This window comes from Choloepus didactylus, chromosome 13, assembly GCF_015220235.1.
Source record: "Choloepus didactylus isolate mChoDid1 chromosome 13, mChoDid1.pri, whole genome shotgun sequence".
NCBI lineage: Eukaryota > Metazoa > Chordata > Mammalia > Pilosa > Megalonychidae > Choloepus > Choloepus didactylus.
The window spans coordinates 8413209-8427453 of record NC_051319.1 but is presented as its reverse complement, the minus strand read 5'-3'; the positions used below and the strand labels follow the sequence as shown (position 1 = coordinate 8427453).

The window sequence follows — 14245 nt, the reverse complement described above, 5'->3', positions numbered from 1 at the left end:
TGGCAGGTTTACAGACCCTGGCTTCAATCCCTGCTTTGCCAAATACCGTGGAGATGAAGGGAGCAGAATAGGAATAGACTTCCATCAGCAGAAGGTCAAATTTATACCTAAGCATTTCTAACAGCATGTTTACATTTATTTGTATATAAAAGTAAAAGTCATTTAAAAGGCTCTTGGTTTTATATAAAAGAATTCACAAATGTTAAAAACCGAATCTGTTCGGGCATCTGCATGATACCGGAGACTCAGAGCTAGAGTTCTGCAGCTATGAAAGTCAGCATTAACTCCTATAGCAACTGTTAAAAAAAAAAAAAAAAAAAAAAAAAAAGCTGAAAAAGAAATCAGACTTCAATTAGAGATATGAATGAAGCTGACCTGGTTAGGACTAAGGCAAATCAGACTAAAGGGTAAAGGATGATATTGACTATGTTTTAAAACTTCAACTTCTGTGTGAGACCAAAGGAAGAGATGTTTATCTGGTGCAAAATATATATTTTCTGTAGCACACTATATAATTTAACTTGTATCATCAGCTTATTCAAATACCATAACTACATAGAACCTTGAATAGGGAGTGAGATCTTGTTGGTTTCTACAGGTTAGTGTGATGCCCCAATAAACCCCAGAGTAATTTGGGCAGAAAATAAAAAAAGTATTTGCAAATCTCCCTTGAGGGACTGGAGAAAATGTGGAAATATTAAACTCTCCCACCTGGGGAATTGCTGATATTATCACAAGCATCAGGGACTACCAAATGAATGGGTAAGCCCTCAATCTTGGGGCTTGCCCTTATGAAACTTATTCCTGCAAAGGAGAGACTAAGCCTACTTAACAATTATGCCTAAGAGTCACCCCCAGAGAACACATTTTGTTGCTCAGATGTGGCCTTTCTCTTTAAGCCAACTCTGCAGGTAAACTCACTGCCCTCCCCCCTACATGGGACATGACTCCCAAGGGTGTAAATCTCCCTGGCAACATGGGACAAGACTCTCAGGGATGAGCCTGGCCCTAGCATTGTGGGATTAAGAAAGCCTTCTTGGACCAAAATGGTGAAGAGAAATGAAACAAAATGGAGTTTCAGTGGCTGAGAGATTTCAATTAGAGTCAACCTCATTCTGGAGGTTATTCTTATGCAATATATAGCTATCCCTTTGTAGTTTTTAGTGTATTGAAACAGCTAAGAGGAAATACCTGAAACTGTTGAACTGTAATCCAGTAGCCTTGATTCTTGAAGATGATTGCTTAACCGGGTAGCTTAACATGGTGTGACCGTGTGATTGTGAAGACCTTGTAGCTCACACTCCCTTTATCCAGTGTATGGACAGATGAGTGAAAAACAAGAACAAAATATAAATAAATAATAGAGAGGGAAAAGGGATATGGGATGTTTGGGTTTTTTGTGTTTTGTTTTTTTTTTGGTTTTTAGTTTTATTCTTATTTTTATTTCTGGGGGGAGTAATGAGAATGTTCAAAAATTGACTGTAGTGATGAATGCACAACTATATGATGATACTGTGAACCACTGATTGAACATTTTGGATGATCATCTGGTATGTAAATATACGCAATAAAATTGCGTTTATAAAAAAAAGGAAAGAAACTAATTCTGCCTAGAAGTTTCAGTTTAATCATTTAAAACAAACAAACAAAAAAAAGCAGAAGGAAGTGGTGATAATATACCCTCTCTTCTAATTTCAAAATGTGAATAATTAACCTTCTAGGAAAAAAAGAAAGAATTTTAAAAGCAGTTCAATCCAATAAATGCCCATTTTAAAAACAGATCAGTACTACCGGTACAAACTGTCACCTCTGATTTATGGTGGCAGCAATTCCCACGAAATCAGTCATTACTTCAACTAAATTTTTGGAGCACTACCGCCCTGAAGCTCTGCTTTCAGGCATTTAAATGCTGATAGTACTGATTTTATGGGGATCATGGCTTATATAAAAGGCATAAAAAGTTTACATTTTTGCCACACCAAATTTTACTGTTGCTGAAAACACTGAGTTAATAAAAGATTTCATAGTCTAAAAATCAGTTTCTTGCAGGCAGAGTTGCCAATGTTTGTCGTTTCTTAAGGCTTATATCAAAAACTAAATGGACATATTATAGTACCACCTAAGCTTTTGTTTAGCAGTATCCTTATAAGAGTAAATAAAAGTCAAAATAAAAATTTAAAAAGTCAAAACTGATTGAGACAGTTTTGAACCTGTACATGACAACATGAAAAGGCAAATCCTTGTAGGACCCAGCAAGGGGAATCTACCCACTAAAGTATCCCAAGAAATTTCACTCTAAGGAGGCTCTACGGTGTCAGTATACTTGTAACTGCCCCAGTATAAAGGCCTTCTGATTATCTTCTTTCAAAATGAATGAAGAAGAAAAGGGGAACAGGAAGATGAGGAAAAGGGAGGTGGACAAGGAGAGAAAGGGAAAGAAGAGAAGCAGCATAAACAAATCAGCTAAACAATTAACCCTAGAGATGGAATGGACCAAGCTAAACATTAACGGCGTCTTCTGGTTGACCTTTGACCACACAGGGCAGTGGTATGAACCTGGCTTCAGAAACCAGCTAAATGGATTTAAATCCCAACTTCCATTTAGAAGCTGTGTGACCTTGAATAAGTTAATTAGCTTCTCTGAGCCTTTGTTTCTTTGTCCAGCAACAGGAATAATCCACTTACCTCCCAGAGCTGTAGGTCTCCAGGAGGGAAGCACATGGAGTGCGTGGCCCGTAGGACACACTAACTCGAGTGTGAAGCACAAGCGCTGGACCCTACCTGGAAGGTTTTTACTGTTGCTGATGCCATACAGGAAAAACAGAACGTAGCCAAAGCTGTTGTGTTTTTTTTTTTTTTTAATTAAAAAACAAATTAAATACTATTCAATTATATATAAAACTGAACAGGAGTCCACGGCTCATGGTGGGGAAGGCTCGGGAGATGGAGACAAGGATGTAGTCGCAGTGTTTTCTTTTTCTTCATACCTGGGAGGTGATTCAGATGAAAGATGTGGAGGGTGTGAGATCTCAGAGAATGAATTAGTCCCAGAAATAGTATATATGGATTCGTGATCTCTACCGAGAGCAACGCCTGGGCCCTCAGGAGCTGGGGTCCTGCTCAAAAGGAGAGAGAACAGGAAAGGGAGGGGAGGACAACAGTAACACACCTTAAGTGCTGGATTCTTTTCAAATCTGTATGACATGCATTTAGGAGTAATCATGAGGATCTAAAGAAGACTTTCTTCCCTATTCTATTTTTTGTGGGTTTGTTTTGGTTCCTTACCACTTACTTTTCCTAGAGCTGATCATAACATTAAGACAGTCTTACTCGCCTTGTCAAGTCCCTTGCAATTGAAAAGACAAAAAAGTAAGTGCAGAGATGTCAGCCAGAGAGAACACATAGTTACTGCTCTCTGCTATTTTGTCTTCTGAGACAGCAAGACAGGTGGGCAAACTGAGGCAAACAGAAAACCAAAACATTAAGCCAAACCCTTGAAAGGAGGCAGGAAGGCACACTGGTGAAGGGAGTGGGCTTGGCAACAGCAGGCCTGCATTTGACTTTCCACTCTGCAGCTTTCCAGCTGGGTGACCTTGGGCAAGTTACTTAACCTCTCAAAGCTTCAGTTTCCCCATCCGTGAAATGGGGACGATACCAGTGCCTACCTCCTTGAGCTGTTGTGAGAATTAGATGAGGGAAGGCAAGAAAAGCCCTTCACCTGACCCTGGCATACAGAAATCATAGTAGTAGAAGCAGCAGCAATAGTTTATTTTGAGTTAATAGACATTTCCTTTAGGGCTCTGGAAAGTTCGTTGTTGAAAAAAAAAAAGAAAAACTTCACGAACAGAATTCTACAAATGCCCTGCCTTGTCCTGTCCTTCATCTGTGCAGGCAATTCCTACATTTGTCCCCAGTAGGACCCCCAGCTCACCACCCACCTCCTCTTTCCCTCTCTCATCAGATGGTGTGTCCCCTACTTTTGTGGAAAAATGAAAGTCTCCACAACATCATTCTCTCCAGGCCTCAGGAACAGGCATGTGTCCCCTGGTCCCCGCTCCAGGAACCGTGCATCTGTATCTGCTCCAGGAGGGCCCTGAAGCCCCAAGGTGCACCCCTGAGTTGAGGAAGCAGACATGCGCCTTTGAACATAATTGACCAAGTCAGGCAGGACACGTGTCCAGCACTTTCACTCAGTCTCTAGGGAACTGCTTCTCGCTGCTTTCAAAACTGTACACGTCAAGTATATCCTCACCGAGTCCTGCCTATCCCTCCCACATTACCCTATGACATTTTCGAGCAATCATTCCTTCTTTCCTAACCCCAGTTTCCCATTCAGAAAGGGACCTAGCCTGCCCCAGCCCTTCTCCCTGAATGTTCTATCCCTGGGTCTGCACAAGCCCCTCTCCTCCATGACACTTCCCTTTCTCTCTGGGATTTCCCACAGGCATTTGGCTCTTTGCCCTCCTGACTCCAGCAGCCTCTTTACAGCTCTGTCTCCAGCAGCGCCTCTCCCAAGAGCTCTCCCCATCCAGTCTGTGTCAAAGGCCCCCATCTAGCTCTAGCCCCCCTCTTCCAATGAGCCAATGCACCCTCTTCTCCCACTTAAACAGGGCTCACCTCCCACCTTCTCCCCAGTCAGGGACACTCTGCTGTCCCTGCCACTCACCCTTGAAATCATGATCTCTCCCTCCTCCTGCAGATTCCCTCTCACATGAGCCATTCTTTTCCATCTGCCACAGTTCCAGGCGTCTGCTTCCTTGGCCCTCCCCGCTCCCCACCCAAGCTGAGTCGGCCTCCTGACCAGTCTCCCTGCCTTCTGCCTTTCCCGCTGTCAACTGTGTTTAACCACTACAGTGACCCCATTACTCTGACTCAGAAACCTTCAGTGGTAAGCCTTTGCCTAAGGGAAGAGCACTTACATTTTTTATTTTTAAAATCTCACCCCATGTATATCCTAATTTGTAGCATGGAGACAGGAAGGGGGAACTTACAGGTCTCTTCACCCAATCTGAGAAGGCTTTGGAGACCCAGGAGTTATGGGAATGACTTCGTATTGAGGGGAGAAGCCCAGCTTGTTCAAGTTAGGGCTTAGGACTGATTTCAGCCAATCATACAAGCACCTTCATGAGTATCCCACACACTTATGTACCTATTGGGCATCCCTGGGACCCCCATATCTCCCCACAATCTAAAGCAGCAAGGCTTACATAGCAGAGATCCTCCCGGACTCATCATCTGGTCTGACTGATCAACTGTTAAACATTTTGAGTATCACCCCTGCTAGAAGCATAGGAAGACGCCTGGGGAAGGCTTCATATTAACCTGCCATAGCCACTTCTATAATTTTTAACTCATGCGCTGCCCAAAGTTTCTTGAAAGATGCTATTACCATTAAGGCAATAATTCTGACATAAAGTCAGCATAAATGACATGCACACTTTAAGGTTTATGCTTGTATCACAGCCTTGACAAAACTAATTTGGACTTGCACAGGCCTGAAACAGTTTAAATGTACTCTTAAAGTTCAAATGGAAAGTCTTACCCATAGTTAAAAATACTGTAATATGAAGGTGGATTTTCATTCGGAAGCAAAGCGCTAGCCCCAGAACCTCGAGTTACTGCAGAAGCTGAAGACTCAGGAAAGTAAGGTGGTGGAGGGGGCGGAAATATTATCACTGCATCACCTAAGGAAAAATAATATTTAGATAAAGACAGATGGGTAATAAATGGAAGCAAAAATAGCAAGAGTACAGTAAATCAATTCTGTAACTGCCCCATCTACATATAAAAGGTCAAAACATTTACCACTGACTCTAATTAAAAAGTGGGTTTTCTCCTTTTTTATTTTTATTTCTTTTCTGGAGTAATGAAAATGTTCTAAATTTGATCACGGGGCTGTATGCACAACCATGTGATAATAGTGTGAGCCAGTGATTGTATACTTTGGATAGTTTCTATGCTATGTGAATATATCTCAATAAAATTGAATTTTAAAAAAGTGCGCCTACCCAAGTATCCATCAAACATGAATGGAAAAACAAAATATGGTATATACCTACAAAGGAGTATCATTCAGCTGTAGAAAGGAATGAAGTCCTGATACATGTTATAACATGCATGAACCTTGAATACATAATGTTGAGTGAAATAAGCCAGATACAAAAGGACAAATACTGTGTGATACTGCTTACATGAAATACCTAGAGTAAGCAAATTCACAGAGACAGTAGATTATAGGTTACCAGCGGCTGGGGGCGTGAGGGGAATGGGAAATTATTGCTTAATGGGTACAGAGCTTTTGTTTGAGGTGATGAAAAAGTTTGGGTAATGGATGTGAGTGATGGTAGCAGAATATTGTGAATGTAATTAATACCACTGAATTGTACACTTGTAAGTGGTTAAAATGAGAAATTATGAGTTGTATGTATATTACAAAAATAAAAAGTTAAAAAGGGGTGTTTGGGGGGGGCTCTATTTCATAACAAGCACAAATTCTGTGAATCATTTGCTAACAAGGTTCCTTCCCTCCCCCAGGATGTCTACTGTTGACAAACCTTTTCTTGGTTTAGCTGTTGGATAAAGTACCTTCTTCCTCAAATGCAATTCCGACCTCTGAACAAATAACAAATAAGCTGTGCCACAGACTATCATTGTCATTGCCATACCTGTGGCTTAAGCTCTTTTATAATTTTTTATCTACCAAGATTTCATCCAAGTTTTACAAATGAAAGTCAAACTCCCTTGGTTTTACATTCCTGCTGCTACTGTTCACTCTAAAACATATCCCCTGTGCTTCTGGGAGGAGAGACGAGGGACCAAATATAGGCTCTAATTTGCATTCCGATTCCAATGCAAAGTGCACCACATAAGTTGCCAAGAACATTCCAGATGTGTGGCAGCACCGCCATGTTGAGGTCTGAGGGAAGTCTCTGATAAGTTGGTGGCACCAAATGACAGTGCAGGAACAAACGAAGCTGGAGAGAGGACTTTACTGCCCTGTAGGGAGGAGTCTGGTTCACACGGGCAGCAAAACTGACACTTGGCTTAGGTAGGTACGGGACTCTTTAAAGACCCTGGGGTTCCATTTGCCAATTCCCAACCCAGCAGGGTGGTGAACAAGTATGTGGCCTCTCTAGGCCTCAGCTGACAAATCTGTAAATTGTACTAGCTGTACCTGCCTCAGGGCCAGGTTGAAGGAAAGGACGAGACGATTTGTACCTGACAGTTAAAACAGCACTGGGCACAAAGCAAGCTCTCTCAGCTTTCCTGCACCAGCAAAGGTACTTTCTTTACACCCCACTAGCAAATGGCACTTATCTGCCTAGGTGAAGAAACACTCCCAGCCGGCAGTCTGGCCAGTAGCTTCTCTTTGCACCCTGAAGTCTCAATCACTTCCCCTAAAATAATGAAAAAACGCATTAACTCCTCTTCTCCTTCTGAGAGGTGATGGTGAATAAAACCTCAAAATATATATGGCTTACCGAAACATGATAAAGCATACTGGTGCTCTTGGAATTCTCATTTAATGTTTTAGAACTTAGTAGGTCAGAGGAATTAAGTTTGAGTGTTCACTTTTAATTTCACATTGTAGAACAAAGTACTTACTTTATCTATTGCAGGCCAATTGCATACCAAAAACAAACAAGGAAATGGTCAAAGTAACCACAGTTATCTCCTCTGGCCTCTACACCTTGCACCCTGATCCCCAGGATCCTGGGGTATGCCTTTCACAGACGCCCTTCAGAACTTGGTGCCCTCTGTGAGTTGATAAAACACACCCTTGAGGACACACCCTGAGTCATACACCTTCTCATGCATCCAAGGTCTAGCACTGAGTCTGTGGACTAAGTGGGCTCACAATGGAGAGAGCCACTTCCTGGTTTGTCTTCCATTCTGAGGCCAGCTTAGAATTAGCCCAGAACTGCCTCTTACCATCTCAATTTCCTAAGAGGGTCATAATGCAGAAGTAACCATTGATAGACAATGTCTATATTCTTATCCTCAATTGTGCTAAAAAGAAGGCATGATTTTTAAAAATTTAAACCTCATATCACAATTTCAAAGCCGAGAAAAACAAGGAGCTAGGGATGCCACATTGTCACAGGTTTGATGGGGTTTAAAGTGCTACATGGAAAAGATTTTAAACTATGCAGTGCCACAAAGGGCATGGAGCCATCCAGTAGTCCCCATGTCCCGGAGCCACAGCTCTGTTCCCTGCCTCCACCCTGATTCCAGGCAGTTCCACCATGGGGAAGGCTGGCCTGGAAACTCCCCTGCCAGTAAATCCAAAGAATTCACCTCAAAATGTTCCCAACTAAGTGGGAGACTTTGAGCATTCCATCAAATGCTTCATTTACTTGAATTTATTTGTGCCCCACTTGCTCCCCAAAGGACTGAAACATACAGAACACACTGGGTGGGCTCTTTTGTCATATAACAGCTACCCTGAACACCTGGCGAAGGATGAGGGTGCCGTGCGAGTGCATAAATGCTAAAATGGAGATAGGAGTATCCGCCTCATTGGGTTGTTGTAGGAGCGAATGAATTTCACACAGTAAGCCCTTGAAGAACATATACGAAAGCCCTTAAATGGGTGTCTGGCAGAAGAATAAGCCCTATATAAAAGTTGGCTATTATTAATATGTGATTAATAATTGTCTCACAAATAGATACACAAACGCACAAATAAATGAACCATGAAAATCAACCCTGGCTCAACCCAAGGAATGTGTGTCTATAAACCCAGCTCTCCTTCCTCTCCCTGCAAGGCCAGTAGCCCAGGCCCTTGCTCCCGTCTGCAGTCCCTGAATACTGGTGGTTGGGGAAGATGGCCCCAAACCCAAGAAATGTCTCACTGTCATACTCCTTTCCTGTACCTCCCCTGGTTTCTGCTTTGTAGTCCTTTTTGCCCAACTTTTAGTGTCAAGGTGGTAGCTTCCTTCAGAGCTTTTACCCTTTCTAATGTAGGATACTTGGGGGAGGGGGAGACAACACAGTGATTTGCAAATGAGCAGCAATGGGGTTTTTCCTCAGCTGTGTGAAGCTCTGAAACTAAAGCTCCTAAGGTGGCTGTGCAGGCAGCTGACCCTGGGAAATGGTAATCCATCTCTTCCGCAGTACCTGGGGGTTCCCAGAAGGAATTTCTAGACATTCCATGGTGGGGACAGAAGTGACAGGTGCTGTTGTCTTTCAACTCGGTCTATACCCTGGCTTCCAAACTTCACCGTGACCCTGCAGCCAAGGATGAAGTTACAGAAAATGAAGAATAATGTGGAAAATGGCATAGAAGGCCCCCTCAAAACATCTGAAAACCAACGGACATGGGGCAGACTCAGAATCCTAGAGTATTAATGCTGGAGGGAATATTAGGAATTCAATGCTCGTCTTACAGATGTATAGACTAAGGCCAGGAGAGGTTGAGGGCTCAGCCAAGGACAGCCAGCCAGTGACAGCCAGGGATGAGAGCTCACAGGCCCAACTCCCAGCAGTGCCACAAGGTTTCAGCATGAAAATAAAAGAGGAAGTTGGCAGGGCCTAAGGTGACAGAAGGCTCCAAGGCTGTCCTCACAGTTCTTCTCACTTCCTCTTAATTTGCTGTATGACCTCATTCAAATTCACTACTTAAATGCTGCAGTGCTTTTGCTACATAATAAAGAGCTGCTGTGGGGAAATGATAAGTACAAGGTATCCTACCTGGCAGCAGCACTGTGTGTGTGTGTGTTGTGTGTGTGCATGTGAGAGAGAGAGAGGGAGAGGATCTAGGCCAGTCCTGAGAGCAGCCCAGTGAAGATGTGATGCAGCCTCCATGGTGCTAGGAGCAAGGCCTTGAACGACAGCCACCCACCTACAGTAACCCGGACGGGCTCCATGCTCTGAGTCTGTCCCTCTTCACTTTCAGAGGCCTCCTGGCCTGAGGTCAAGTTGTTTCTCTTCTTAATGTGGGCAACCACAAAGAAGCATAATCCTACGAGCACAATCAAGGGCCCTATGATTTGCAGTGACAGGAATCCACAGATCCGGGGCTCAGCATCGGCAGGGTCTGTCTCATTCAGCGGTTCCTGCATCCAGTCTGAGCCACATCCAGGGACCCAAATGCCCAGGATGCTGATCAGCATGCCACTTGTCAAGAACAGAAACCCAAAGATGAGGCACTGGGCAAACTGGCGGCTCTCTCCGCAGATGAAGGCTTGGTCGGCGTCCTCCCTGTTGCCCCGCCGCCGCCTGGCCCGGAGCTGAAGTCGAGCCCGGGAGCGGGCCAGGATGACAGCGCCAAGACCAACAGCAGCACACGAGGGTCCCGCGACCTTCAGCACCATGCTACAGTCTGGGAAGGTCCCATGTTGGCACGCCTGGAACCCAAAGATGGAGAGCAGGACTCCCACACACAACAGGATGATGCCAAACACAAACAGGCAGAAAATGAGCTTGCTGACATGTCTGTCTGACTCCTCCCCACCTGGCTCAGCAGCAGCAGTGGAAGACATGGCGAGAAGTGGCCCCTTCCCCAAAGTGGGATGGGATGTGAGTCCTTCTCTCCGATGGTTTCAAAAGCTCTGCAAGTATAACCAAACACCTAATTAAAGTGGGTACACGTGTTCTCAACCCACCTTGTTCCTTTGCTGCCATTTCAGAACCATGTTAGGATGAAATCACAGAGGGATAGTACTTCATGCAACTGATACACTTTAGAATGATGAGTTGGTTTATGAGTCAGAAGAACTGGCATTCAGAAACTCCTGAATATGTAATATTATGAATATAATCAAGAAGAGGAAACGCAATTACCATGCATCTAAGAGAATCGTTTTTTAAAAAAACACAGTAAAAGTAACCGGGAGTAGCTTTTCCTGTTGGAGTCTTACAAACTCATTTCCCCCAATGGCAAGTGAGGGCAGAACTACAAGGATTATTCCTGCTTTACAGACGCCCCCACATTTCATTACAGCTGTTCTGAGCATTTCCAAGTCAGTAAATTTTCATTCCATAAGTAACTCTGCATTTCCTGCTTTTGTCTGCAGCAACTTTCCCTTTTATGCTTTGCTCTGAGCTACATCTGCAGGAGACCCAAGTTCAGCAGTTTCAAAAGAATGGGAAGGCAGTTCAGGAACGATGGGATATCTGTCAAAATGTGGTTCTCCCTCTTTTGTTGCTCAGATGTAGCCTCTCTCTCTAAGCCAACTCTGCAGGTAAACTCACTGCCCTCCCCACTACATGAAACATGACTCCCAGGGGTGCAAATCTCCCTGGCAATGTGGGAGATGACTCCCAGGGATGAACCTGGGCCCAGCATCAAGGGATTGAGAAAGCCTTCCTGACTAAAAGGGGGAATAGAAATTAAACAAAATAAAATTTCAGTGGCTGAGAGATCTCAAATGGAGAGGTCATTCTGGATATTATTCTTATGAATTATATAAATATCCCTTTTTAGTTGTTAGTGTATTGGAATAGCTAGAAGGAATAGCTAGAAGGAAATACCTTAAACTGTTGAACTGTAACCCAGTAGCCTTGATTCTTGAAGATGATTGTATAATTAAATAGCTTACACTGTGTGACTGTGTGATTGTGAAAACCTTGTGGCTCCCACTCCCTTTATCCAGTGCATGGACAGATGAGTAGAAAAACGGGGACAAAAAGTAAATGAATGAGAGTGAGGGATGGCAGGGATGAGATGTTTGGGTCTTCTTTTTTACTTTAATTTTTATTCTTATTCTTTTTTTCTGTGGTAATGAAAATGTTCAAAAGTCGATTGGGGTGATGAGCATACAACTATATAATGGTACTGTGAACAAATGATTGTAAACTTTGGATGACACTTTGGATGTCCCCGGGTGGCCGGGCTGCCTGGGCTCACCCAGGGATGACCTGTTTGTTCTGGAGAGTCTGGCACAGCTGGTCAGGTAGAGCCCAATGCCCAAGGTGGGTGGGCTCCCTGTGGCAGGCAGCTTCTCACTCATTCTCCTCCACAGTGCCACAAAGTGGATGAGGCTCTGTTAAAAATAAGCACCTGATAAACAAAATTGCCAGTTATGAAGCACCAGACACCAATAGAACTTAACTTTGAAAGAAGAGTATAAGTGAAACCGAGTGGGAGACACCTTCCACTAAATCTCCAGGTCCTTTTCAAGAGTGTTATGTTTTAAATTAACCTGAGTAGTTATTAAAGAGTTGTCTAGTTTATGCAGAGCTGACTTTATTATCGAGTTAGCTTGCCCCACTCTAATGAATGAAAGATTTTACCAAGGCCCTTTTAAGTTAGGGCACTCTCAGCAACAACAGATGTGAAGACCATTTACACTTGCTCAAGGGGAGAAGACTTTTAAAATATTTTGCTCCACTCACATTCTTGATCATGTAAAGAAGCTCAAGACTAAGGCTCTTAAACAAGGCCATCTTGGCAAACCAAAATTATGTCTAAGTAAGGTAAGTTTAGGTAAAGAAAGACAACAGCTAGTCTTAAATACTAGGAAGTACTTTTCCAGGAAAACAACCATGATAGAATCAGAAGGAAATTGGAGAAAAAAGGAACTATAGGAAGGAAATAAGTTTTCATTGCAAACTTAGAAAACTTTACTTTTTGAACTGGCAGCTAAGCTGAAACAAAGGCTTAAAGAGAGTACTACACTAATTTTAAAAAAAAAATTCTGAATCATGTAATCTGTTTTGCTGGTTCCAGAGATTAGGATGCTTCTTGGCTACAAAAATCCCATCAGGAAGGAATTCATTGTATTCCTGGTATGTCAACTTTGAAATGAGTCACAAGGCTTAAACTGTCTCAAGGCAAATTCCCAAATAGTAAAGTAAATAGAAACAGCCCAAAGCTGGATTTGTAGTTTCTTTTCCAGTGGACTAAACTAGCACTTGGCATGTGTATTAATCTCTCATCCAAAATAGTGAGTGGCCACAGGCAGTTGGTCTCATACGCACTCATAGACACACAGAGAATTTTACACCAAGAGAAAATTAAACCTTTTCCAAACACCAACCTAAATTTCCCTAAAGCCAAATCCACCTCCCCAACACCGCATCCAAAGGCTCTGGTGAATTTGGGGCTCGAGGCAAAGAGAGGCAAGAGTCTTTTATGGGAAATAGGTTTGTGGATTTTAGGGAGCCCGAGCAACCAACAGTCTTCCAACAGCCCGATTCCCGGGAGAGAAGCGTGTGTGGGGGGCGGGGGATGGGTGGTGGGAGGCTGCGGGCAGGTTTGGGGCAGGTTTAGCACAGGGTTCTCCGCATCTCTGAGCCGGAGCCCCTCCTTTCACCAAACTTTGGCAGCAAAACCGCAGCACCCCTCCTTCTGCTCTAAGCTATACGAGCACAAGCGCGGGGACGCGCGGAGCCCGTCGCCGCTTACCTGAGGCCGCGTCCTGCTTGCGCTCTGCCCGCACCGGGGCGCGCCGTCCGGCCGCCTCGTTCGCGCTCAGCAGGGGCTGCGCTGCCGGTCGGGCCCCAGCTCCGCTCCGCGTCCTCCCGCCGTACCACCGCACTAGCTGCGCCGGCCGCGCTCCGCACCTTGACACCTGCGTGCCGGAGCGAGGGGCGGGCTGCGACTTGATTTAAACGAGGAGGCGGTGCCCAGCGGACGCGGTGGGAAGGTGGACGGCAGGCGGCTGGCGAGGCCGGGCAGACCGGAGGGAGCTGGCCGCCACCGGGTGCTGCCCTTCGGGGGCCGGAAGCGCGCCCGTCGCGGGGGTGGACAGCGATGGGCGACCCCTGACTGCGCACGAGAAATCCGGGGAAATGGGTATCCCCGCCGCCCGGCCCAGGTCCCGGTAGCGGGAAGGGGAACCAGTCCCTTTCGGAACCTAGAGCTAAGAATTTGGGGGAGGCGTGAGAAGGCGACAAGGAGCTGGTGCAGAGGGGAAGCGCCTGCCCCCGCCTCCGGGGTGGCCGTACCTGAAGCGGAACGGAGTCCCCGCGTTCCTGCTGCCGCGCCCTGGACCACAGCGCGCTCTGGGGCCGGTGCACCCGCGTAGCGGAGCGGCTGAGTGGCCCTCCTGCGGCCCCGAGGACGGGTCACTGGAGCAAGGGCCTCACTGCGAGTTCGGTGACGAACAGGATAGCAGACCAGATTCACAGAAGTGTACGCGCCGTAGAATGTGAGGTGAGGCTCCTCCGCGGCTGAGCTATTCAGGCAACAGAACCTCGCTCGGAAGCTGAGGAAGGCCCTCGGCAGGGTCAGCTATTCCTTTCCGCACTCATACACCCGCACACAGCTCTTTGCCACAGAAACCCCTGCCTGGTTTTC

General features: G+C 45.1%; 1 protein-coding gene and 1 long non-coding RNA gene across 3 annotated transcripts; both read right to left on the bottom strand.

Annotated features, from left to right (window-relative positions):
• Nucleotides 1-2840: 2840 nt before the first annotated feature.
• On the bottom strand, nucleotides 2841-14030 carry TMEM171 (transmembrane protein 171). 2 transcript variants are annotated; one of them, XM_037802043.1, is made up of 5 exons: nucleotides 13894-14030; nucleotides 13352-13517; nucleotides 9845-10553; nucleotides 5543-5684; nucleotides 2841-3116 (listed from the first exon to the last, which is right to left on the bottom strand). In XM_037802043.1, exons 3-5 carry the CDS (start codon nucleotides 10482-10484, stop codon nucleotides 2921-2923), a joined length of 978 nt encoding a protein of 325 aa, XP_037657971.1. In that variant the 5' UTR covers nucleotides 10485-10553; nucleotides 13352-13517; nucleotides 13894-14030; the 3' UTR covers nucleotides 2841-2920. The 2 variants fall into 2 exon arrangements, with proteins under 2 accessions (XP_037657971.1, XP_037657972.1); XM_037802044.1 differs by lacking the exon at nucleotides 13352-13517.
• On the bottom strand, nucleotides 6122-9835 carry LOC119508449. Its single transcript, XR_005211455.1, has 3 exons — nucleotides 9694-9835; nucleotides 9121-9231; nucleotides 6122-7397 (listed from the first exon to the last, which is right to left on the bottom strand). It is a non-coding gene; the product is annotated as an uncharacterized LOC119508449 (long non-coding RNA).
• Nucleotides 14031-14245: the final 215 nt, after the last annotated feature.

Bases quoted from the DNA above. Each gene is read 5' to 3' on its own strand.
- TMEM171 (XM_037802043.1), bottom strand. From the start codon at position 10,484: ATGTCTTCCACTGCTGCTGCTGAGCCAGGTGGGGAGGAGTCAGACAGA. The intron at 5,685-9,844 runs GTGGGTGGCTGT...ATTTTTCCTTAG, and splicing joins GCCCGTCCGGGTTACTGTAG to GTGATGCAGTGATAATATTT. The intron at 3,117-5,542 runs GTAAGACTTTCC...CCTTTTGAGCAG, and splicing joins TACAGTATTTTTAACTATGG to GACCCCAGCTCCTGAGGGCC.